The sequence below is a fragment of the Apteryx rowi genome, unplaced genomic scaffold, assembly GCF_003343035.1.
Source record: "Apteryx rowi isolate R43461 unplaced genomic scaffold, aptRow1 scaffold_110, whole genome shotgun sequence".
Taxonomy (NCBI): Eukaryota; Metazoa; Chordata; class Aves; order Apterygiformes; family Apterygidae; genus Apteryx; species Apteryx rowi.
The window spans coordinates 2182264-2209740 of record NW_020447309.1 but is presented as its reverse complement, the minus strand read 5'-3'; the positions used below and the strand labels follow the sequence as shown (position 1 = coordinate 2209740).

Here is a 27477-nt window from a genome sequence, read left to right as displayed (position 1 = left end):
TCTCAAATAATACAAACACTATGGCTGTGAGCCATTAGACAGAAGGCCCTTAGACTGTACACTTCCCATCTCATTTTACACAGATTTCCAGAGTTACTTTCTTCCAGAACTTTGTAGAAACAGAATAACATTAAAAAAAAAAAAAGTCTCACCTAAACATTAATTAAACTAACCACTTGATGTACTGAGCATTAAGGCTTTGAGAAATTAAGCAACTTTGTCTTCAGCAACAAGGCATCAAAACCCTTGGCACCAAAACACACTTTCAGCCACAGATGCACACTGGTGAAAGTATCATTCTATAAAATTTCTGAAGAGCAGTTTCATTAAGAAAATAACTCTCTTCCCTCCCCTTTAAAGTAATGCACTAATATAGCCACAAATGGCTGGAGAGATGAGACACAGAATGTAAGTATTAAAAATTAAAGTAATTCACACCAAAATGCTCTGAGCGCTAAAATAGTTATTGGAAACCAAGCCTATTCACCTATCTAAAGGAGGAAGATTCAGAATATGTTAAAATATTGACAATATCCACAGACTGCCGTAAGCCCAGGCAGAATTTTCTTCTCTCCCAAGTGAGCTTTCCCAAATGATTTCACTCTCTCATTTTATTAAATAGAAGATTAAGATGATTAACTCACTTTTCCCTGTACCTATCAATTCCTGTTGCTCTGAATCATTTTTTTTTTCATCCAATTGTGAATACAGAGAACACATGCTCTTCATCACTTTTTCCAGTTCTCTCTTTTCTAGGCTGAGCTCTACCTGGTTTATCCTAAATTATCCTGGTCTGTCCTCTGGTCATTATATGCTCCAAGACTTTAGACTTCTTTTATTACAAATATAGGATTTTCACTTTCATTATAGCACCATATACAACCATTACTCTCCTTAATGTCACAGTTCTCATTGGTCTTTCTTACTCCATCTAAAACCTTCATCTTACTCTTCCCGGTCACATCTTCCAAGCTGACAGACTTTCTTCCCCTTGCACTTACTATTTCTTCCTACCCTTTAAGCAAAAGGCCATTATCCTCTTTAGACATACTTCCCTATCAAGCCCATCGGTATTATGGCTTGTCAGTATTAGGGGACTTAAATGCATTTTTATTTTCATATTCTATAACATGGAGTCTTTGTTTTCTTTGTGTCCTGCACAGTGTAAGGATGTAACAATTACCAACACACCACCATAGTATTAGTACATGTATTAGTACATGCATGTGTGTGCACACAGATATCTTCCTCATTCCTTTTCTTTTTTTTTTTTTGGAAGTGGGGTGTGTGTGTGGGGTATATTACCATCTGTTGGGACTTGCCCAGGAGGAGAGGAAACACTGTTTCTATTTCCCACCACCTAATACAAAAGAAGAAAAACATGTCAGGCTATTAAAATGTATTATCAAATTACATCTTATTAATTAACAAAAAATACAGTAAACTCAAGTCAAAAGAAAAAAAAATAGTGTTTTATTAACTACCACACTGTTATAATACACTTTAAACGTACAATAAGGTAGCCTTTAAATTTGAGGTGGTTTTAAGAATAACAAATGAACAGATTTCCAAATGTTTGTAAATAGGTGAACTGCAGTAATTATTGTTGTACATTTTTGGAAAATGGTATAGCACTTACAGACTGGCTATGTAACTTCATTTTGTACATTTTTCTATAATTGAAAATATAAACAGTAATTAAAAAATAAAAAGAAAATTCAGCATAATAAAAAACATATATGTTTATCAGTTAAATGTACTGGATACATACAATTTTTAAGGGAAGAAGCAAAAAGGAAAGATGGCTGATATTTAAATGCAGATTGACTAACCAAAAACTAAACAACAAACAAATAAAAACCTCATAAAACCTCTAGTTCACTATGACTATATCCATATGTTTGGGAGTACTGTCAATATGGAAGTGATTTTTCTGTTGTATTTGCATATGTTATATTTTACTGGTAATTTACATGATGGCTTTTAAGGCCCTGGCAGACAGATGTTTTTGGAAAAAAGATTTGATAAAAATCACTGCTGAGACGCAATACACCTTATTTTTGGTCCTCCAATGTTCAAGAGAAGGGATATACTTCACTATAACATTTGCCTTACCACCCAAATGCCTCAACCTATACTTTTCTTTTTCTTTTAAACTTTTTAAACATTGGTTATATTGCCCACCTTGGTTATGAAAGAATATTAACAAGACATCATTTTGGCAAATTAAATCTTAAACATGGCTTTTCAATAGGATTTAAAAGGTGACTATCCCTAGAGTTCCATGTTAAAATGTAGTTTTCAAAATCTTACAAGAGTAATGCTTAAAATATTGTACATAGTTAACCTAATTAAAATAATTAGCTTCAAAATGACAAGTTGATGAGCTAAGTAAAGCCTACACTATGTAACATTTGCTTGGAAACTTGATTTGTCAGTTATGCATAATAAAAATTCCAGTCATCAAGAAAATTACAAAACTTCTTTTATCATAATATGATTTCTTTTCACCCATCAACTTCTTTTATCTTACAATAGATAAATACCAACATGTTCTCATTTTTTACACTAAACCACACAGGATTGATGCATTTGGTTAGACTACCATTTCCATCGTTAAATTCATTTTTTTTTAATATAACTTGGTAAAATTTCATCTCTTCTAGATTCCAAAAGTACCTACAAAACCCATGCAATTTTACCATTTTAATATACTATGGAATATCATACAAAGTAAGGCATTTCAGTGTCATGTATAACCAAGTTACTGTCAATCCAAAAATTTTTGCACATCAATAAAAAGATATCTAAGAACTTAGGAACAATATTCTTCTCACTACTGTATAAAAATAACCACAATTAATAGGTATCTTGTGTAATATTTACTCCATTGTCTCGTTTCCCGAAACTGTGACAAGCTGTAAAGGTATTTCAGTGTTGGTAAGAATATCTTGATTGCTGGTGCCAGATGTATTAACAGTTCCTATTCCTGAAACAGAACCTTGTTGAATATTTGCAAGGATAAGTGTTGTTCCTCCTGCAGTAATCAAAGTATCATCAGGTGTTGCTTCTACTGATGCCAGCACTGTACTGCTAGAGTGAATACCTTTTTTATTCTGATGTGTTTTAATATGTTTGGCAAGGTGGTCACTCCTCATAAAGCGTTTTGAACACTCCGGACAGACAAATTTCTTCTCACCTGTCACATAGGATAGAAGAAAAAAAAATGTTTTCAAGAACTTAAAAAAAAAAAAAAACCCACACGGACACCAAAAAATCAAGATAACTTACTACCTGTAGGAGTCAGAATTCTAATACCATCTATACTGAAGAAAAAAAAAAACAAAACTGACACTATGAACTCGAATTATTTTTTGAATTTCTAGGCATTCATAACAAACCCTTTAAAAGAATTCATTTATTTTTCTGTCTCTTGGTGAGTTTTGGAAGATCTTTTAGACATGCTAAAGAACATCACCATTTAACATCCTCAGGCTGCTGGTTTGCTGCCTCTAAGTTTCACTGCAATAAATAACATTTAAGAGGAGAACAAACCCTGCAGAATCATGGACAGGGAAGAGTACGTGAGCTCCTCCAGAATCATACTTGAGACTGACAGACACAAGATCACAAGATAATTCAGGTTGAAAAGGACCTCTGGAGGTCTCTATACTACCTCCTGCTCAAAGGGTCACCTACTTAGGGTTGCTCAGATGGTCAGAGGCTGACCAGGTTGCTCAGGGCTTTATGTACTCTGGTCTTGAAAAACTCTATAAAGGTGGAGACTGCACAACCTCTCAGGGCAACCTGTTCCAAAACCTGGCTGGTACTGTGGTGAAAGCTTTTCTTTATAACCAGTCCAAAACTCTCGTTTCAACTTATGCCCCTTGCCTTTCATCCTCCCACCATGCACCACTCTGGAAAGTTTGGCTCTGTCTTCTTAATGACTGCCTTGTAGGCACTGGAAGGCTGTTATTAGATCTCCCTCTTACTCTTCTCTTTGCCAGGCTGCACAGGACCACAGTTCGTTCAGCCTCTCCTATAAAGCAAATGCTCCAGTCCCCTGACCATCTTGGTGGCCCACTGCTGAACTCATTCCCACAGACCAATGTTCTTCTTATACTGGGGGCTGAAAACTGGATACAGTATTCCAGATGCAGTCTAACCAGTGCTGAGAAGAAAGGGTAATCACTTCCCTATATCTATTGTCTGTGCTTCTGTTGATACAGCCCAGGCCACGTTTGCTGCTGGCTCATGTTCAACTTGCTGTCTACTAAGACTCCCAGGTCCAGAATGTTGCGTTTATCTTTGTTGCATTTCGTCAGGCTCCTGTAGCCCATTCCTTCAGCCTGTCTGGGTCCTCTGAAGGGCAGCCTTGTCCTCAACTGTATAGAACGGTCAGCCCAATTTGATGTCATCCGCAAACCTCCAGGTCATTGACAAAGATGTTAAACAGAACAGGTCCCAGGATAGATCCCTGCAGTACTTTACTTTTTACCAGCATCCCAGTACACTAGGACCCATTAATCACTACCCTCTGAGTATTCAGGAGGTCTTTCAACCAGTTTTTACCCATCTGGCTGTCCATCCATCCAGACGGTAACATCCTAGCTTGGATACACCCATCCAACACATCTAACAAAAACAGACCATCAAGTGCAAAAGAAGAAATATTTTTCAGAGGCATTTCAAAGACATTCTTCTAAGCAATGTTACATATTGATAAGCACCTAAATTATTTGTGTATCTATTATCATTAGGTTTTTCAAATAGTCCAATTTTAAAGGTAAGCATTCTCTAAACTACATAGTTTGAATATTCTATCATATGAATATGGGTTCAGTTCGTAGGAAATTTTTTTTTTTAATATGGACAAAAGACGTAAAAATCAACCACTCCTTGGCAAGGTGGAAGCACTAGTTTCATTTCTATTCTTTGTATTAGACAACAAGAGAGATAACCTGGGGTCCCCATATCTCTAATGAGTAGTCTAAACATTAAACTAGAAAGTGTGAAACAATGCACCATCGCATACTCTTTCTTGATTTGTGAATGACATCTAATCTCTTGGACATCTAGCCCTTTACTTTGCTATTTAAAAAACAAGAGAAAAGTTTTAAGCTGGGACAACAGTTCTACCTTAGTTCAAACACATAAAACATTGTTGAATTTAAATCAAAGTAAATCAAAGATTAACCTATGTTAAATATTTGCTTAAATGCCAGTTCTGAACCAAAATAGTGCATTGCTGTTTTTCCTCCTCAGATCTACTAAAGAAGCTAAAATGCATACATAGCTCTAAGAACCAGTTGATTTCAGAAAATTCATACMACATTAAAATAAATCCAATAAAAAATCTGTTTTCCTCTTTATTTATCCAAGCCTCCCCCGTGACCCTCCTTTAGTTAAATGCACCAGAATCAAAGACTGAAAACCTGTATGCGTTCTTCGGTGTCGCTGAAGCTCATCACTGCGAGTGAACCTTTTTCCACAGAACATCCAAGTACAAACAAATGGACGCTCTCCAGAATGCCAGCGGAGATGAGCTCTCAAATGTGAAGTTTTCCCATACACTTTGCCACACCCTGGTATGTGACAAATGTGTTGCTTCTTCTTTCCCAAGTTGGAGCCTCTGTTAAAAAATAAAAAATAAAAAATAAATTAATCATTCTAATGCATTCCTCCTAAATATTGGTCATATGTAGAAATGGGCTTACATATACCATTATATCTGCAAATGAGTCTGAGCAGCTTCCCATTTTTGTTTCAAATAAAATCAAAGCCCAGCATACCCCATAAGAAGCTGGAACTAAATTCTGTAATGATATCCGGATTCTGCAGCAAACTATAAATTCAATGGCAAGTTAAATTTAAATAATAGAAGTGTAACCTTTAACATACATGTATATGAAGTTGAAAATACAATCATTACAGCAGCTCATGCTACTTTGATGCTGAAGTCTCTGTATTTTAAATTTCTCCCAGTTTCAGTTTTTACTATGCCAAAGACAGTTTTGGCAAAGAAAAACACACATGACTACAATTGCCAAAAGGGAAACTGGAGGTTTTGGCAAATGGGAAGAGAACAGATGGGACTTTTGGCATCTTGGGAAAACTTGAAAAGCAGTTTGGGTTGAAGGATAAGCATACTAACCTATTTCCACTAAAAGGAGCAGCAGTGAAACAGTTAAACTTTCTGACATTTAAATTAGCTCTTCGAGATTTCAGAAATAAAATCCATCAAAATGAACACACAATTCACACAGAGTATAATCCAGACTCCTAAGCTTGATGCCCAATGTAAGATGCTGCCTTACAGAAATGGTAGGTGACTGAATCAGCAGAAGCACCTGAAGGTCTACACAAAGGCCTTTTATAAAATCACCAGAGAGGTAAGTGCCTCTGAAGACCCAGAGAAAGAGATCAGTCTGGCCAGTGTAGGGCTTCATGACTGATTTATGCCAATTTAAGTGTTTGCTACCACTGAAAGGGACACTCCAGGGAACAGATCTGGCTGACAACACAGTCATATGAATGGTAAATGCTGGTTCAAGGGAAGACATTGGAATATGCAGCCAAGCATCAGGCCACTTTATTCATCAGCAACATTAACTTAAAACAGCTTATGCAGATCCTGAAATCAGTTTTCAGCACTCCATCCTCTGACTGACTCTACAATTCTCAAGTGTCTCCCCAAGGCAATTTAATTTCCTTAGAATGCTCAACTTTGATATAACTGTCTAGAGGCTGAAGGATTTGCCAAGCAACTAGGAGACCTAGATTCTCATCCCTATTGTCAGAACAATTCTGTTTTACATCTAATGAGGGTTCAGTGTAAAATGCATATACGCTTTATGGAGCTAGGATTTGGAGCAAGCATTTCTGAACATGCACTCTAAAAATTTCACAGCATCTAAAGGGACTTCCAACCTAATTAGTTATTTTCCTAATACATTCTAGACAGTCCAGGAAAGTACGGAGATAAAATCCAATTAAGTCCTAGAAAATGTTTCCAAGAATTTAAGTCTCAATTTAGAGTGGGATCCATCCTCATACTGCTTTATTCATAATTTTGGCCTGTCTTGGAAGAACAAACTATCACTTTTATGTACTAATTATTTTTCATGACACTGTAGGTTTTTACTTCAAAACAAATTCAATGGCAGCAGAAGTAGAGAGTATAGAAGGCTTTTGAGCCCTGGTATTGTAGCAGTAGAATCATGAGAGCCTATGGATATGGTGACCGAGGAGATTCTGCTCATCTCTCAATTTTTTTTTTGTTGCCACTCCTCAATCCATAGCCTCACAGAAAGTTCACCTCTCTGTTCTTCCCAACTTGCTTACAAATTTCATGCAAACATTACTCTGACACCCAACGTATCTGACACCTTAAGCTCTTCTCTCATTATTAGTCTTGGCAAGAATACTTTTGACTCAATCTTTTTCAAATGTCCCAAAAGAAGATCACTTCTTTGGACCAAGACAGACTTTTTTGGACTTATCTATTTCTTATATCTTTTACCCCAACTGAAACATCAATTTTTGGTAACTTTTGCTACATCTAAATCGACAGGTTCAGACCCTTCTCCTGCCTCCCCTCAAAAATTAAAAAGCAAAATTAACTCCAATGTCAAGCATTCACCTTCATATTATGTCACCTATACAAACAGCCCAGTATTCACAAGTTTTGAACACTCAGCCAGTCTCAAAGGAATTTAGCAAAACATCTTTAGATTCCTCCTTTCCTTTTCTAATTTCCAAGGTTCTGCAGATAGCCAGGCTAAAGCAAATTCAACCACACAAAATGCAGTGTACCTGCAGCAGTCCCATGAGCGTTCACCTACCAGCCCAAAACACCCAGCCCTCTAGGCTCCAAGGAAGAAATTTACTGTATTCTTCTTTCTGTCCCACTGCAGCCAGTTTCCTAGTTCTCAGGCTCTAAGTTCACCATCATCTAATGATCCAGTTCTAGACACTTCTTTTCCAGCTTCGCTTGTTTGGTGGCTCACAGCATCCAGCAATTACAGTGATGGGTTTTTTGCAATAAAGGCAAAGAACATCCATGTCTCTTCCCCATTATACTGTCTTGGTAACTGAAAGAATTGTCCACAGGTTCTTGCTATCCTGTATCTTTAATTGCCTGTCCTATTCCATGTTACCCTAAAACGTGCTCAGCTTATGCTTATTATAACAAAATATATTTCTGTAGTCGAGAATATATTTCTGTAATCAGAATTTTTATTAAGTATTTCATCCTTAAATCTTTTGCAAAGTATACTACATTCCTCCCTTCTGCAATAATCAGCACAAATATTTTGTAACTTTGCATGACACAGTACATAAATGTGACTCAAATTACATGAAATCGCATCAAAATTCTGTTAGAATAATTTTAAGATTCCAAAGTCAATCATTCAAAGGTGCTTAAATGAAAACAGCAGGTCAGTGTTTTAGCCCAGATCGAAGGAAACCAAGGTTCAGCTCCTGGTCAGTTTATTTTACTTAGGTGGTGCAATATGCATAATTCTAAGCACCTTACCTAACTGGTAAGAGAATTCTTTAGTGGACTGTGAAGTCCAAAGTGAGGGGAAGATCAGGGATTCATAGGATGAAGTCCACAGGACTACTTTGAGTGAGTAACTATTTATTCTATACAGTCTCATATAGGCAACTGCATGTACGCTTCACATGTGCTCTAAACTGACTGGACATGAGCCAGATTCTATCTGGACGCTTTGCAGCTGCGACAGTCTGGCATCGTGCCCTAACAAGGCCCGCTAAGAGGCCTTTCTTGCTGCACTTGCTTGCAGCCGTCATCACTGAGTAAAGGGATACGACTCAGGTCTACACCTACACTGGAGTCTTCAAACCAATTAATATTTAAGCGTTTTTATAGCACATTTTTGTTTTATAAAGACTGGAAACCACGTTTCTCAATTACCATGCAGAATGCAATGGCTGCAGCAGGAGAGACCTTCATCTATCAAGAATTGAGACTTTTAGCCCAGCAGTACCTAATTTCTAGGAGAAACACTAGATATTTAAAAGGTAAAGCATAAGTTTAGCAGTGATTTTAGCAATGTAGTTTTAGAGTTATGTATCTGAAGTGGTACTCAGAAGCACTGTTCCTCTATAGATCTAGACAGTAGTCTCTCCAGATGTAAGTGGGAGGAGGGTGCAATTTCCACCTAACTTCCAACCTAAACCTCAAACCTAGCCAGTTCATTTGGGATCTGAGTCATCCTTTGAGGTACATCCTTCTCCTTCCCCTTCCTTATCCCCCATTTACTACATAGGTTTAGAGCCATATGGCTTTAATTTACACATCTAATACACCATCAATGGCTCTTTCTTTCCTTCCTTCCCCCATGCCAAATATGATAAAGACAATAGCAGCTCCCTACTTCACAGAACTGGTACAAATACAAATACTTTGAAGACTGCAATGTGTTCCAATTCTGCATCAAGAGTCAAAAAAACAAAGAAAAAAAAGACAAAAACAGAAAACAAAGACAACAGGAAATGCCAAAACTAAGGCTACAAAACACATGAAATTATATAAAGTCTGCATATGCAAAGTCACATACTACTTTCTCCTACCTCATTCAGTGCGCAGGAGAGAGAGTTTTCATTGAATGAAGAGCTGCTCAATTTTTTCCATACTGATTTAATATATGTTTTCCTTTTCTTGCCACTTATATATTATTTAAATACTGCATTAAATATAGTTATTCATTTCCCCAGAGTTTCTTTCTCATCATGGACACTCACAACAGTGTTAAGCCATTCATCAACATTAACAAATTTATCTTGCAACACTCCTATAGTGAACTTGAATTCGTACACTCATTTCATAGATCCAAAAAGGAGGCAGAAAGAGATTAAGACCAAAACTGTCAAACACACACCAATTTGAGGTGTCAAGTTTGAGATACTAGAAGAACTTTTTTTTTTCCAGAGTACTGCAGATGTTCACAATGCAGCTCAACTGACTTCATTACAGCAATGAACTCAGCACTTCACCAGTGGAAAATATGGGGTGGATAGACAAACACTCCCAAAACTTCAGGGCCCCAGTATTTTAAGCTGACCTCCAAAAAAATGAGAAACATGCCCTCGTAGTGGCCCCTTGTGAAAGATCTACCTTTAGATTTTTCTTCCTGCAGTCTCCTATCTCATTCCCTACATGCCTTCCAATTTCTGCAATAAATCAATCAAACTACATTCACTGTACAACCCTGATTCATTCCCTCAGCATCATCCATCATATGCGCTGAATGGCACTGGGGTCATATGGAAAAAATAGTACGAAGTCATGTAATTAGAAACCAAATCATAATGCATATGTACAAGGGATTGAATTGAAGTTGCACAGGAAATCTTAATTTTGGCATTTCCCAATTTTCAAATTTTCAGTTTCACAATCTCAACATTATTTTAAGAATTGTGAATGTTATCTGAAGAAACTTATAAAAGCAAATGTCCTATTGTCTGAAATTGTATAGTCTCCCCGATGAATCATCAGCAGAGTTGAAAGATAAAACAAAACAGAGAATTACAGCACTGGAGATAAATGAGTAACTACAGAAGCTATGGAACCTGATCAAAGTATGTCAGAAGAAAGGAGACACTTTCCAGTGGGCTTACTTTTTTTTTTTGCTAGACTGAAGGAATTCCACATTCCGGTTGGAAAATCGCTCTACCAACTGTAAGTACTTTCACTCTTTTTCTGTTTCCCATATGGACATTTACTACTAGTCTCCTCCACTATCTTGTTTCTATTCTTAACTCTTCTCACATCCTGATTTCCTGTCCTACTTCTCCTATGTTGTACATTTGTTATCTCCCAGTCCTTCATTTAGAATGGATTTCAGACAATCTCACCTATGTCCTAGCTCTTCTCAAGTCTTTCCCAAATTCCTGTCTCTGAGTTTTGGTCAGACTGCACTTTTCTCAGCCATTATCAAAAGCATCTCTGAAAAGGACTCTTTCTCTCAAGCTTCAACTTCAAAATTTGGTGCTATAGCAACTCCACTTAGGAGGAAGAGGATTAAGTACAGATGTATCTAAATTAAAGTTCCTGGAGCCTGGAATAAAGAACAAGGAGGATGTACCATATGTAGTCCCTGTGACTCAAAAGAGTATGGTCTGTGCAAACAACATTTTTTACAGTTTTCTTCCAGACTGAAGCAAATCTCAACCCAGTTTACACTTTGGACAGATTTTCATGGGGAGAGCAAAGGTGCACCCAGAACTTAGATTTCCAAGTCTGTGCTAGGTTTCAGTGAACTACATGTAGCATTTTAACACGAGCAAACTGACATAAAAAGATGCTACACAGCCTTAAACACAGATATTATTGCTACCTTCATTTGTGATGAAAATGTATCAAAGTATTTTTGTATTAAAACACTTAATTTTACTCAGCATGACTGCTATATCACCTCCCTATGCTTACAAAGAAGATATCCAGAACATACAGCAGAAACACAGAAGACTTGACAATAGATGTATTTAGTTGGTACTCTTACAACTCAGAGCCACTGGACACTGACAGATTCTTTAAACAGAACTCAGTAATTTACATCAGAATTCTCACATAAATAAGACCTCCCTTTTAGAGGGGAAAGTAAGTACCATCAAAATGGACAAACTCTAGTATACCGGAAAGCAGCCTTTGCTTTGTATTAAATACAATGTTACCCTAAATACTTTCACTTGTAAAAGGCAGTCTGATATCCTCCCTTCCTTTCTTATATCTGTAACTGAGATATTTGAAAGAAAGTGTTTTAAAATAGAATAAACTCTTTGTAGGAACAAAAAGCTGAGAAATACTTTCATGAGATGTGGAATGATGAAACAGGGTTTCCTATGCATTCATCTGAAGACTGAAATGATCAGGTATTTCATATCTTTGAGATATCCATATTTTCACTAAATTGGACTGAAAACAACCGGTCAATTCAAAATTTGGTATTTAGAGTTGTTATACAAACCTTGGTTTTCTTAGGAAACGAGCTAAAAAAAMCAGGATAACTGTATTTTTATAACATTCCAAGGCAATCAAACTGTGAAAAAAATGCTCAATCAGTGAGGAAATGTAGGAACACAGGATTTAATCAAGTTCTTGACATATGATAGGAAGCCAATCACAGATGTGCATATTCCAAAATATCTCATTTTCATATTATTTAGGTCCATGTTCTAACCCCACCATCCTTACTTGTAGTGGGTGGCATCTTACTCCAGAGTTTTCCAATTAATCTTAATGGATTTAGGCAAAGAGGAGAGAATAATTTGCCCTTCCAGCTGCAAACACAGAAATAAAGGCGGCAGTCTTTTATTGCATRAGGTATTTCACATAAGCCTGTAGTTTTCCCTTAGCTGCAGACACCATTATTAACTGAGAATCCTATTTTTCTCACTCATTGTTTGTTTTCAGCATTACATGCATTATATGACACTAAATGTTACATACCTTCCACCACCTTCTTTGCAGTTGGGACATGTGCAAGCTACTCGTCGCAGTCTTTTTCCCTCTTGATGTGGTTGGTCCCCTTCCTCATCTACCACCTGTACTCTCAAATGTGTTAGATCATTGGTATTCAGTGTAGAATCACCACTGAGCTGCCACTCTTCTGGATCAGGCTCCTCTTCTTTAATCCTGATATCTGAGGAAAAGAACAAACACAGATCCATAAGTAACCCATTAAATAGAGAGAAGAAAACCATAATGATCAAATCTTTCTACTGTTGAGAGCACTATGTCAGTCAAAAGTCAACATCCTTTAGTGCATACTTGACATTGCTTCTGTGCCCTTGTAACCCATAATGTATTTAAAAAGTTTATCTTACTATACATTTCAAAGTTGAAGACAAGCTATAACAAAGTATCAAAGTTTAAGTCTGAACTGTTCTTGCTAGGGAATGCTGTCGCCGGACTATTCTCCTTGCTTAAAAGATGGGAAAAACTGAGGAACAAGAGGTTGGACAGAGGTTGAAAAAGTGTTTCTTGTTTCAAATGTTTCCAAGTCGCCATTTATGTTTCCATAGGCTTTCTCAATTATTGTTACATGTAATAGAAACAACCTTTCTAGATGATCATAAGACAGTTTCAGTGTTCACAATGATATATAAAGAAACACAGGAAGTTAATTAAATAAAAGGTTTTCACCTAGGAAGACCGAGATATCTAAGGAAAACACAAAACTCCTGGCCTTTGTTCTGCTATCCCTTTCTCACCTAATATTTATGCCTTTGTTTTTACACTATTCATAGAAAAGAATACATTCACAGCAGAATGCCATTCAGCATTAAAAAGAGGTAAATAACACATGAGCTACTTCAAGATAACTTTGAGCTAGTAGTCAAAATAGATCTTAGCAGTTTCATGGATGCAAAGAAAGCCTCTAAGTTCTCAAGTCATTCTCAGAAGCTAAAACATTCACAAGTATACGTACCCTCTTCCCCACGATCCCTAGACAAGCATCTATGTACCCCTTAAATAGTACATACTTTAGGAAAAAGACTGAATCTTCTACTGGTCTTTCACCCCTCCGAAACCAGGGGTGGAAAAGCAAAGCCCAAACCCAAAACCTATTAGGCAAAACCTAGTCTCCAATCCAAATATTCAAAGCTAAGCATGTGGCAGAAGTACTTGAGCCAAACAAAAGATAGAAGGCTACCTCATGTTATTAAAAAACAAAAGTACACGCCTTATTTTCTGCGATGACTATCATGCCATAGCYGAACGTAAACATCACACAGCTTTGAAAGGAGTAACACAGAAATAAAAACTCAGAATAATCTTGAAGAATTAGTGTTATATATTACATGTAGTATCATCAACAGCTAATGAGCAGCTACATTCTGCACCAACTGTTGCTTTGAGCAGGCTTTCTGGTCAGTCATATACTGCTACAGAGCATTCAGTACATGAGAAAGCAACTATTTTAACAAATTTACTTTTTAATAGGTACTCATTCCCCTCAGACACTATCCTGGATTCCCAAAAGAGCTGAAAGACTGTAAGGTCAGATTTTGGAGGAGAAAAAAGAAAAAAAAGTAAAAAAAAAAGTTTTTACTTTTAATTTTAGAAGGCCGAACACCCAGTCCCTTCTTAGGTTCTGTGGAGTAGTTGGTATTTTTCCAGTAAAAATGATTAGCTACTACCACGAACTAATAAGTGAACCATCAATTGATTTTTCTTTTCTTTTCTTTTTTTCTTTCTTTTTTTTTTTTTTTACCTTGAAGCTTCAAACTAAAGACTAGATGTCTTTTTGGATGTATTTGAAGATTGCTTTCTCTGCAGAACTAACTTAATTAATATGGCGGTTTTCACCCTTAACTCAAACTCCACTTTAACTAAAACCAAAACCCTTAACTACAGCAATTCTAGATTCCTTTTGGGCGACTTGTCAATGCATCAGCTATCGTCTGTATAGTGAAGACACAGCCGCACATATTGCATGACAAAACAGAAGAACAACTGTGCTGGGTCAGATCATAGCCCTGGTCTACCTTCCCAAGCTCCAGCACTCATCACTTCAGAGACAAAGGATATACCTATACAAAAACAGGCTTGGTGCTAGAAGTGTCGGTCCAGCCCTTCCCAAAGCCACAGCTTGCCTGCTTTTTAGTTGCAGTTGTACAACTGTCTGTAGGATTGTGCTGTGAATTAGATCACCAATGTAACTGAAGTTAAAATAACTCTCTAGGATACCACTGCATTTGGGAAGAGAATTGCAGGTCAGAAACAGGGAAGACTAGATTATTTAACAGGTTTAGCTACAAAACTCAGTGCTAGAAATTAGTTTGCATAAACACACCAGGCTGTGAACTGCGAGGATTCAGGAGTTAGCACACGCACTTTTGCTGACTCTTTACACAGGTGATAACACCCAGCAGAACTAGTGCGGTAAACTACTGCACTGTCCAAAGTCACCTGCACACACCATAATCTAATTGAGCTTCACCATTACCATAAGGAGAAGTTCACAGCTTCAGACAACACAGCCAACAAGCATCTGCTTTCATGTGAAAGGCACAAATCTACCTCTTAAATCAACAAAGAAAAATCTCCCTATGTCTACCTCAAAAACATCAGGTTCCTTTAGGGCACCAAGGAACCAGGGAAAAAACAAAACAAAACAAAACAAACTTTGTTCTTTCTGAACACCTACTCTTAAAAAATAAGCAAAAAGAAAATGACTATGCAAAATAAACTTGTATTCAATTAGAGGCAGCCTCACTATACCAAACTATCACCATGTTTGTTCAATACTTTTCTGAAACTGGTGCTACTGTTAATTTGCAGGCAACTCTGCAAGCTTGAGAGCTTACTCTAAGGGAAGGTGCCTCAGAAAATGTTCAAGACCTAAAAAAATCTCTGTGGTGACATCTAGTCCTGTGTATTACCCACCAAACTAACCTCCTAACAAATTAAGTCATTTTATGAGACTCATCCATGAAAGGATTATTTTATATATAATTTGTACATTCATGTTATATATAATTCCTTTTACCATAAGCAAAGATTAATACATTACACAATATACAGATGGTTTATCAAATTTCTCTCTCAAGCTGGATACTTACATCCCGAGACAGCTGCCCCCAGACATTGCTCCACTCACATTATCTTTAGAAAATGGCAAAAAAMCCCCATCTATTCTTATGCAACTAGGCACCTAATATGAATTTAAATACAGCAAAGTGGTAAGGCTGCCAGCAAAGGCCAATGCAGTCCCATGTGTGTCACAAAGATCACAAATACACACTCCGGGCAGTTCTTCAAGACTGGATACATTATGCAGTCAATGCAGTAAACACCATACTTAAAATTCTTTGACTAATCAAATGTTCCATGAAACATGCATTTAAATAAAAACAGAATTTATATAAATAAAATTTGAAGTAATGTTAATAAAATGAGTCATTGTATTAAGAAGATAAATTCATGATTATCCTCATACTAACATTAAACACTAATGCATAATATATTTATAAAGTCAGTAGCTGAATCAGTAAGTACTACATGCACATACTTCAAAAGAAATACCAACAAGTCCCAGTGAAGGAGACAGGATTGAATTAGAGTATGGATTTCTCCTCCAAAGACCCAGCACCACTACTAAAGTCAAATTCCATATAACACAATTTTAAATTTTTAAAATTGCAAGACTCCTTGAAATAAAGTCAAAGTAGCATTGTATTTTTGCACCGTGTTTCTAGATTATCTTTAGAAGATAGAAATTGCAGCTATTGCTTTAGGCATTACTCAGAAAGCCTATCTTCCACTCTAGGCACACAGATGAGTACAGTGTAAACTGGCAATTTACAGATAGGACTCTCCCTAAAAAAGGTCTTCTTAATATTTCATTATGCAGATGTTTTAAATAAAACAAAACTAAAAGAATTATCAAAAGATGAAGTGTTTATTGAGCCTTTCCAGGATGCAGTACAGCTAGAGTGGACTGCATCAAATCCCACAGTGAAAATCTGATAGCCTTAACAAGGTTCTTCGAACCAACAAGGCTGTCACTCTCCAAGTAGGTTTTGCATCATTGCAAGAGATAAGAGAAAATTCCATCACTATTTGCAGGGGTGGTGGGAGGGAGGGAGGGTCCCCACTGTGATTTAGACAACAGAAAGAAAAGAAAGTGGGAGAAGGAAGAAACCATGGAGAAGAGCAAAAGATACAAGTCTTCTCAAATGCACTGGAATTGAAGATTATGCAAATTCATATAGATAGCAGCAATTCCACATTTCTCTCTGGTGTTTCTCTGAACAGGCTCCATTCTAATTCAGTCTTAACTGACAGAATACTAGGTTTCTCACATTCTCTGCAATAGAAGTTGGGCCTAGAAAATCAAAACAAAACAACCCCCACAATCCCTAAATCTCATGACAAGCTGATGCAAACACTGGTAAATTAGAGGCAACTTTTATTTTCTACCAATTAAACAAAAAGAAAATAAAGGTCATATTTTTATTATTATTTTATTTCCATGCTTTCACATTTCTGTATGCCCCTACTTCTTCACTGAGTTCAAGACTTAGTGTGATCAGTGTGAAGGGGAAATTTGGACAAAGTTACTGTTTCAAACTGTCTACAGATTCTGCAAACCATACATTCTGTTCAACTTCTTCTTGGCACCTCCTGAGCTAGGTTTGTTTTAGGTTTTGTTTTCCCCCCAAGGATTGAAACTGCTGCCCACTAACACAGTCAGGTCATTTACTTATTTCATCATGTATCAGATTAATGCATCAGTTAAACTGAATCAAAACAGAGATAATAAGCCTTACCTTCTATCCTGGTCTGCCTCAACTGGGACTTCAAGAAAATGTCATCTTATTCATTTATGAGAAAAGTTATTAGTTTATCTGCCAGCCAAAAAATTGGGGATAAACTGAGAAGGGGGAAGGAGGCAGTGGAAAACTGCTTCATTTGCAGGCTTTACCACCACCGTACTATTTGAATATGCCTGTAACGTAAAGACTGTGCAGACTGTCACTAATGGCATTCTCAGAATTTCTTGTGATTGTCTCCAAGCTGTGGGCTTCTAGTTTAGCTTCTTTTCCTAGATGCTGAAAGCCACCATGCTCTTTTACTCAACTAAGCTTTACAAGATCCCAGTCTGAGATTGCACATAACTTCTTACCAGTTCCCTCACAGCACCACAAATAGTCTGTCTGCAATTTCAATGTCTTGTAATCAGTCATGCCTATTCATTTATTTTTCCAAATAGATGCTTCCCTTCCTGCCCCCACCCCCCCCCAAAAAAAAACAGATGTGAATTCTCATGTCCTTTCCATCTTCTATTGTTGATTTGGTTTTCAGCTTTCTCCACAGTGCAACCCACACTCCCTCAATACCTTGAACTCACCCTGCTTATATTTCTGGATGGGAGGAAACTTTAACAAGAGATGTTCAGCTTTCTCAGACATACTCTTTGTTTATATCATCTAAACTAAACTTCCTCTAGCCTAGTTATTAACTAAATTAAACTCTTAATTGGCCAGCTGCCCATGTCTTTCAGACAGCAAAATCAACAAAGCAACTAACTTCTACCTTGATTTACTCCCCAACACTTAAGTCTGAACTTAGGCATTTTTATTATGTAACAAATTACAAGGCAATAGAAGAAACCCTAGGGAATGTTATCTTGAAATATTTGTGAACCTAAACTTGGCAGAAAGGTTATCATCTAGTTTCAACAGCTGTGAATCAGATCTTAAATTTCTGAAGAAATCAACTGGTGTATACAAGCCCAAGAACAGGACCTCACAGTACTGAATATTTAAGGAGTACCAACAAAATGATTAAAAAAAACAGGTATAGATCTTTTCTTGCAAGACTTGTCAAATACTACCTCTCCAAGTGACTCTATACATTATTCTAAGCCAAATATTTACAACCTGAATCATGAAATTACTTAAGCCAGTACTATCACAACACATATTACACATCAAAGAACAGTTACTTACCCCACAGTAGCTGCAGTTCTTTGAAATGTGTTGTCTACACTGTCTTACAGACAGTGATGTCCACTGCAGCCTGCCCTGACTTTTTTATTTCTCATGGTTGAAAAACATAAGAATGGATAACTAGAAAGCTGTAAGAAATGTTGATCATACTCAATATAACACAAGCCAGGAACTGCAAAAATAGCTAAGGAAAGCAGGAGGACACAGAATTCTATGAACAGCGGGGTTAAGTATTCTTAAATAACAGTATTAGATTGTTAGTGGGGCAAACAACAGAATTGTCAATAATGATTTAGGAAGGCAGAATTGTTCAATAAGTATTTCTGTTCTGCACTTGGGTAAAAGCCAGATAATAGTCCTATCACTAAATGAGAATGAAATGCTTCCCACTGACAATTCGTCAGGATGATGATTAAAAAAAAAACTACTAAAATAAAGACTTAGTATATCAACAGATCAAGATAATTTTTGTTCAGCAATTTTAAGAGATGACTGAAGAGTTCTCTGCAGTTTTAATACTGTAAGCCTTGGACCAAGCGAATGCTCCAGTGGATTAGAAAAAAGCTATCACTGTGATAATACTGAAAAGGGGAAAACAAGGACTCAAAGAAGTAGGGAAAGATCTAATGCCACTCAAGATGGGATTACGGGAACTGTGCCGGATTCTAAACCAATACTTTTTTTTTTTAATCAATGCCACCACTGTTGATGTAATATACTTGAGACTTCTACACAGCAAGTGACTTAGTACAGTACAGCATTTAGATTAAGAAATTTGAAATACAAAATGAACATTGAATACATGGGTTAAAGATTGGCATGAAATTTAAATGCAGATTGAGAACCATCACTTATGACAAATAATGAAGCGGACATGTCCCCAACAGTGTGGATTTCCCCCCCCCCTTTTGTCCTTAAAAATTTCTACCTTTTGAAACAACCTGTCTACTACAAGCAGCAATGCAAACTGACACCCTCTACAACTTATCATCTCAACATAGATACATCAAGAGCCTTGCCTTTTCAAGAGAGCAATCACTGATAGGATCCTGGTGAGCATTCATAGTATTATGACAAGACTGCTGGTGTCCTTGGTAGAAATTTCAGATGCTTTTTATGAGCCAGATGCCCTGAAAAGTTAGCTTGAGAGGTCAGGACCAAAGTATGCGATCCCAGGAGGAGATTCAAAAGGCAAAGTGATTGTATAGAACTTCAAACAAGGGACCGAAAGTGCTGAGACTGCAAAAAGATGGAACATGGGTTTTCAGCCTTCTTTTCCAGGCAATGCAGTAGTGGAAATAAAATCCCTTGCCTCTTCAACATCAAGGATACTCCCCATTCATCCCTAGATATGTAATGGAGTTTTCTTTTTGTTTCAGGAACATTTTGTAAAAAAAAGGATGTGAGAAAAATGAAAAAGAATAAGTACCTCAAACTGGATAAGATAATCTTTTGTTATCATCCTGAGGACCTCCAAGCCTAAGATAAACTTCACCTCACAACCATGGGTTGTAAGAAGGAAGCGAATTAGACTCTCAGCTGTTTTGGAATACAGAGGGGAAAAAAGCACATGTAGCACAGATATAGAGGGCAGATGCTACAATTCAATCTTTTCAAGAATTCAAGAGAAAAAAATGCAATTCTATTTCATGGCAGTAGATACTGCATTAAAAAAAAAAATCAGACTAATTAAAGTAATGGAAACTTTCTTACACTTGAAATGAGATAATTTACCATATGCTGTTATAAGCAAGTTTGTGAAACACATAAGAGCATCATCGTCTAATTCTTCTACAATTTATTAATTTCCTTTTGAAAATGATAAGGAAGTAGGGAATGTAATTCAAGCGTGCTGAAAGCAAACTATTTATCCAAGATTGGTACATAAATAGATCTAATTCTTGCACTAACTTAAATATGTCAGAGTTTCCAATTTAATTTTTTTGTATTAAAAATAGAACAGTGGGAGAATCATTTTTTAAGTATTTTGATTTCACGCCATGCAAGCTAAATAGATAGCCTCAAATTTAAAAGGGATATCCCAAAACAGATATTGCCAGATGAAATTATTTACTTAACATCATTGCTTCAGCTTACTTCATGCCTTTCATAAGATTTTTCAAATAAACGGATTCAATTTCATGTTGACATCCTGCCCTTCTCTCAAAAGCCTGGTATAAAAAATACCTTAGAGGAAAGAACTGCAAAACTGAAAGTAAAATTAAAGAGGTTAGAAACAGGAACATAAACAGCAAAATTAAGCTGGGTAATACTGAAAACCAGCCATAACCATTTACAACGTTCTACATGCCAGGAGAAAGCTATGCTTTAAATAGCAATTTGCAGAACTTTACCAGAAGCATTAAAACACTGATTCGACTATTCCAAAGAATACAATTATAAATACCTCATTCTTCAAATTTATTTGTATTTTATCTAACAGATGTTAGACCTCTGCCTCACAAGACACCAGCAGATGAAAGAGAAGTTGTTAGTCACTTAGGAAAGTATTTACCTAGAAAACTGTGTGCCAATTTTTTAGCAAAAATTAGACTAAATTATTTCAGACTTTTATCAGCATGATAAAGACTTCAGGTTCTGGCAGAAACTGAATGAAGTCCCTACCACAAAGAGCCAACCACTCCCACTCTCTGTCTACCAGTGCGAGCTGATCAACAGGTATGATTGTATTCAATGGCAGCAAGCACGTGAGTCTATATATAGCTGTGTATAAGCCTGTAGGAGGAGGAGCTAGGAAGATGTTAGAAATGAAGACCACAGTTTTGCTGTGGCACTTTGAGTCAACTGTTGAGAGGAACCCCTTTGGCTTTATTCCAACTGTAAACCACCATCTTGGAAAAGAGCTTGTAGTTTTTTATTTTTATGTAGGTGACTCTTTCAGATGAAACGTGTCTGGGTTGATAAGCAGCAAGTCCCTTCTCAAGCCAATGCTATTTCTTTCCAGCTCACTTGTGAGTTTCTTCAGATGCTACTGGAATAGTCAAAAGGAGTATCAAAAAAATTAAATCCAACTTTTAACAAAAAGTGAAGCAGTCTAGATCAGAGCTGGCAAAACTGCCTTTGTTTCAGGAAACAACCAATCCAAAACTGTAATTCACCACATTATTAACTTAACTGAGACACCATTACAATTAGATTCTGGTTAACACTATTAAGTCTCCTCTGCATAGGCAATGATTTTAAGGAAAAAAAAAACAAAACAGTAACTTAAAAATTCTTTCAGATGGAAGAAACTGACAAGATAGGAAAGATGAAAACAAGTTAGTGCCTTTCGCTACCCTCTGTTTTTCCAAAAGGAATGTTCTTTCATGTAAAACGTGTGTTCAAGGAGGAATTGTATCAACAGGGTGACTAAAAATAAATACCTTCCTTGGACAGGTAAGTTGCTAAAGAGTAACGTGAACTGCGTGCATAATGCCTCTTTCTGTTACAGACAATGCAGTATTTTATTACAAAATGATAACAGGATGAGTAGACTACTGGACAGCTTTCTAAAGCTTAATTTCCTCTCAAGACTGAAAGACTGAACCCAGAACACCAGTGAGCAAGATACCTCTTTGCCAGTGTTAAACACATAGATACAATTTGATATAGCTTTTTGTTTCGAAAAGCAATCCTGAAGAAAGTTTCAGATATGACCAACTGATACCCTTCCTCTCTCCACCTTAAGACAACAATAAGGAGTAATATGAATTCTAATAAACATTCAGAGATTAAACAAGCTAATTTAAGACTTTTTAAAAAATAAATTCAGTGCAAATGGAATGCTCTACATGTGTACGTCTGGTGAGGCAGACATTTTGTTAGAAGTAAAATTACTGAACATTTTTCAAAGTAAACTGTATATTAACAACACAAAACTTAGTTTCAAATTGGGGTTGCAAAGACCTTCTATTAAGTAAACACAATGTAGGACCTAGGTTAAGACATTTTTTCTCATACACTCATGAGAATAGTAAAGATGCCTTCCATTGATTATCTGGACAGCAAGGCCTAGAAGAACATCTCTTACACAACAGGTTGAAGTTTCCAAACTCTAAAGCAGAACCTACGATTTCACAGCTACACAGCTAACAGAGCAATGTTTTTTATTCAGACTTCAGATAATTACCAAGACTAGGCGTATTATTTTGCCTCAGGTAAAAAAAGTTCTGTTAAGTGAAAACAGAAAATACAACCTGACTGTATTTGTTATGGAAGGAAAAGCATTATTTTCATTGGCATTTTTGCATGCATTTCACTTGGGGGGGGGGAGATAAACCCTTTTTATCTCACTTCAAAACATGTTGGTAGTTTGCAGAAAAGAGGAATAAAGGAACCTCTCACTCTTTAGCTTTAACTTCTCTCATTCTGCTGTTTCTTCCACATATCTTCCCTCTTTCAATTTAAAATTAAACTAGTTTTCCTTATTTGCAGGTCAGAAGAGCAATGCATTTTCCCACTCCAATAAAAACGATCATTCCACTATCTGCATCTACTTGCATACTTCAATCTAAAGAAAGGGTGCCATACAATGTTGTAGAGAGTTATAAATAAGGAGAGGAACACCACTGAACAACAGCAGACAACTGAGATAGTCCTTGGCCACCTTGATACAGACAAAATACCAGATGCGTATGGAAAAGACACTGAAGGTCAATCAAGATAATTCAGTCTGATTCTGTTAGTTAGAAACAATTTTATATTGATAGTTACTCTGGAAAAGTGAGTTTCCTGTAATATAAGGAGGGACCAATTAAATTCTCCCCAAATTTCAGGGATGGCAGTTTTAATACCTTCCAGTCCATTTACTATTTCTAGACATGTAGGAAAAATGTCACTATAAATCTCCACCCCATCTCTAATACAACCAGCTGTTTATAGCCATTCACTTCAGGCAATAGCTTCTGCTATTCACCTACTATTTCTGCTTATTTGATCACATTTCATGTACTCCATTTACTCACTTCACTTCATATAAGAGATTCCTTACAGGAAAATATAGTTTAGGAATGCTTGATGGAATTCCAGTGCATTTGATTATGAACAAGCATTAAAACACTCTCCTCTTAAGGAGAGTCAAGAGACAAATTAATATCACAGCAGGTTCAACTTCTTTTTCACATGTCTTTTCTTTTAGTTCCTCCTCTCTGCTTTCCTTTTTTATCTTTCTTCTCAAGTTTCTGCTGTGTTACTCCATAAACAATAACATGATCTACTGATCCTGCACCAAATACAAACCTGAGAAATAAAGCGGTTCTGATCCCTCTTATATTTCAGAAAAAGAGCCTTACGGCTAATATAAGTGTTACACAGACATTTGAGTTTAGCTGTAATACCATGCACAATACATGCATTTTGCTACTAATCTCTAGACCCACTCTCCTCATCAGTAACAAGGTGTAACAGAGACAAACCAACATTTCTGTGGTCACAGGAAATAGAAAAGTTAAGAATCAAGATTACCCAGCATAGCTAATGCTGTGAGCAACACGCTCATCTTGTTCAGTGCCTGCAACTATGTATCGCATTTCTCTCCCAAATTACCAGCCAAGACGCAACCCTACAATGACGTGATTAAACAGCTTCAGGCACAGTAAGATGTCTTGAACCTCAACCATCTCTTACACTTTTTTTAGGTAGTTGTGCCCTGGAATTGGAATGCACTGTATCACATTCTTTTACCTAAAATAAGCAGGCATGTTTAATTTCCCTCCTTTTAAGTAATACCTATTTTAAGAAAATTACATTTCTTATCTGCTCACAGAGATAAAACACATTGTGAAATTTACCATTAATACTTGTACATACTGAAACATAATGCAAATAAGTAGTACTGGAACATCATGTATGTTCTTAAGCATAGCCACCATTTTGATTTTTGCATGCTTGTTTCACTTCTGCTTATATGAGTTTCGTACATCTTAGTCATGCTGATATTAAATCAGTATGAAATGTATTTAACAAAACAGCAGATCAATAATAGTACCTCAGAAGTCCACAGATTTTCAGGAATTAAAAAACAATAGCAATAGATTTTCCAGAAAACTTGATCTATTCAGGACTGGGAAGGAAGGGGTATGCTAATGACACCACTGTCCTGGAAGTGTGGTAGTTGATGGTTGGATTTCCCCCTCCTCAATTTAGAATATAGATTTTCTGCTTTCTTATACTTATAAGCACTCCTAGACATTATATTAGAAGTGCTGTTAACTAATATGACCAGTTGATAGTTAAAGGAGCTTATAATTTAAGAAGTGGGATGGGAATACATTCTATTATTACCGTTGTTTCTTGTGAAACAGCAGTTTCAAATAAAAGCTACCATCTCTTTGTTTAACCCACTGTATTTTGTAGGTTTCTGTAGCAAGACAATAATCTTATGCTTATCACCATTCAAACCAACTACATGCAATAAGAAAAACTAATTTTACACAAAAAGAGTAAAGTAAATACCTGCAGGACTGCCAGCATTTTCTCCTTGATGCAGCTGAATACCAGCAGAATCTATAGAGTTTACTGTAACTGTCTGTAGATTTGGCAATTGAGCAGTGCTTAGACTAACTGGAGTTGATGTCAACGCCCCACCTGCTGCAACTTGACCAAGAGTGAGAGTCTGCACAGGGGTTAGAGTTATTTGTTGACCAGGTGCATTCTGAATTTGCAAGTTCTGCAAGTTCTGAACTCCTTGCACTTGAAATGTCTGCCAGGTTATCTGCCCAGAAGGGGTCACTGTTTGTGCCTGAATTAAAAAAGTTCCAGGATTCAACTGCAGCTGAAGATTTTGAAGAGCCTGCTGCGATATGCTTTGACTTGCTTGCACACCATGGATTGTCTGCTGCGCAATACCTTGTACAATCTGGGCTTGGCTGGTTGGCTGCTGAGACTCTTGAAGCTGTATGTGTTGTACAATTGGCTGTGCTGTGGAGACCTGAATATTCTGAGTCTGCGTGTCATCAGAGACTGATGTCTGAATGTAATTTCCCTGAAGATCAGAACTGTGAACTTGGCCACTAGTTGTGGTCAAGTTGTTTGCATTTTGTTCCAATATACTCGAACTGTCTATGGTAACGGGCAATTGTGATGAAGATGATGTTGGCACAAACAAGTCATTATCAGTGGTGGTTTCTGTAATTTCTGGAGAAACTTGCTCACCAGTCCTTTCAGAAGTCTCTGAACTATCCATGGCCTGTCCAGTATTTATCAAGTGCCCATCTGCATTAATGCCTGCTGTCATGGTTTGAGAACCACTGCCAAGTCCCAGAGAATCTAGATCAACACTATTGATGGGTACAAAAGTAATATTTCCTGGCAGTCCAAGAGGGACATTAGCAACTACTTGTGCTTGGCCAGGAAAAGATGAACCACCAATTGCAACTCCCTGAACCTGGACTTGACCAGACTGTGATAAGATATTCTGAATGTTAGTTGATGGTGTTCCAGAGGCAATTATGGTTTGATTTGAGCCAGGAATGATCTGAATTTGACCAGTTTCTTGATTTATACCACTATTATCAGAAGAAGTTGCAAAGCCAAGCTGAACCTGCTGACCATCCGCCGTCTGGATCTGGGGTATTACTTGATACTGTACATTAGACACTGTACCATTCGATGAATCTGATCCTGGTGCAACAGAAAAGATTTGTTGATTTTGCAAACTCTGAATAGGAAGGACATACTGCCCACTTGAAGTTACTGTGGCAGCACCTGGAATCTGTACTATATTACCAGCTTCATCCTTTATAGTGGCAGGAGCTGCAGACAAGACCTCCCATCTATTTGGAGTTCCTGCTAATTGTACAGAAGACAAATCCCCTGTCTGAATAAAAAAAAGAAAAGAAAAAATTAAAACAAAAGACATACAGATTACATGCTAGAACAATCATGCAATTCAACACTAGAGATTGACGAACTATGGAAAAACATGCAGTGCAGCCCATATAAACAACAGCAGCTGGATTAGAACTACAAAATACAGATTTTGTAAGTGAGCTAATGCCTAAGTCAGGGTAACCAACCTGTGGTTTGCGAGCTGCATGTGGCTCTCAAGCAGGTCAAATGCAGCTTCTGTGCCATGGCTACGTCACGTGACCAGCAGCAGGGTTATTCTGGTGTGGGGGCTGCTGGATAATCCAAATCCCTGGCTGTGGGAAGAAGGGAGCTGGCAGGGGCTGCTGAAGCTATCATTACCAGGTTATCCTGGGACTCGGCTATACTCTTTACCTAGTCCAACACCTACTGTACCCAAGTGGAGTGAAGCCATGTCACCTATACCTCCTAGAGCCCCATTGCTTTTTTGGCGCTCTGGGGTGTGTGTGTGTGCCCATGCATATTATGACTCTGTGTGCATGTGCGTGTGCATATTATGTGTGCGCGCGCGCRTGTGTGTATGTGTGTCTCAGCAATATGGAGTGTTAAAAGGTAGCTTAGTCATAGGGCTGGGAAGACTTGATAGCCCCTGTTTAAATTTTGCATAAGATAAAGTCCTACTATTTATAAGCTTATGTGAGTTATGGTTTCATTAGCAAAAAAGGCCTCCAGAACTAAGGACTTTTACACTGAAATCACAGTTGGATTAGTCATATGTATCTGTCTGAAAAAAATCTATCTTCATTAAGTTGGAACAATAGAAAAGGTCAATGTTTCAGAACAGACCCGTGGATGGTTAATGATTAAAGAACCCTAAGGACTGATGTACTATGCCTTTGTTTCTTATTTAGTAAAGGAAAGGTAAATTGCACTTACCTTTCTTTACCAAAGCAAGCTTTTTCAGAATAGAGTATTAAGAATTAGAGTTAACATCCTGCAATGCTTAGCCCAGATTTGGGTAGTCAACCAACGTGGAATTTTAAACAACCATCAATTTAAAAATCATGTAGGTAAGTTTCTCCTAATTCGTTTATGGTCCTACAGTAAAACAATGGAATGACTTAATATCTAGCAACAAGTAAGTAACTTGTCTTACAACTCATTCAGCTTTATCTGTGA

General features: G+C 37.1%; 1 protein-coding gene across 3 annotated transcripts in view; it reads right to left on the bottom strand.

Moving 5' to 3' along the window:
* Positions 1 to 1450: 1450 nt before the first annotated feature.
* The window catches only part of SP3 (Sp3 transcription factor), a 37038-nt gene continuing 11011 nt past the window's right edge, over positions 1451 to 27477 (bottom strand). Inside the window, exons 4-8 of one of the 3 annotated variants that reach the window (XM_026075163.1) lie at positions 26218 to 26308; positions 24946 to 26112; positions 12479 to 12671; positions 5436 to 5632; positions 1451 to 3199 (exon numbers count right to left, since the gene is read on the bottom strand). In XM_026075163.1, coding sequence (XP_025930948.1) covers positions 2883 to 3199; positions 5436 to 5632; positions 12479 to 12671; positions 24946 to 26112; positions 26218 to 26308 — 1965 coding nt within the window. In that variant the 3' untranslated portion in view covers positions 1451 to 2882. Of the gene's footprint in view, positions 3200 to 5435; positions 5633 to 7844; positions 8094 to 12478; positions 12672 to 24945; positions 26309 to 27477 lie in introns of those variants that run through there. The other 2 variants (XM_026075155.1, XR_003255087.1) reach the window with 2 other exon arrangements.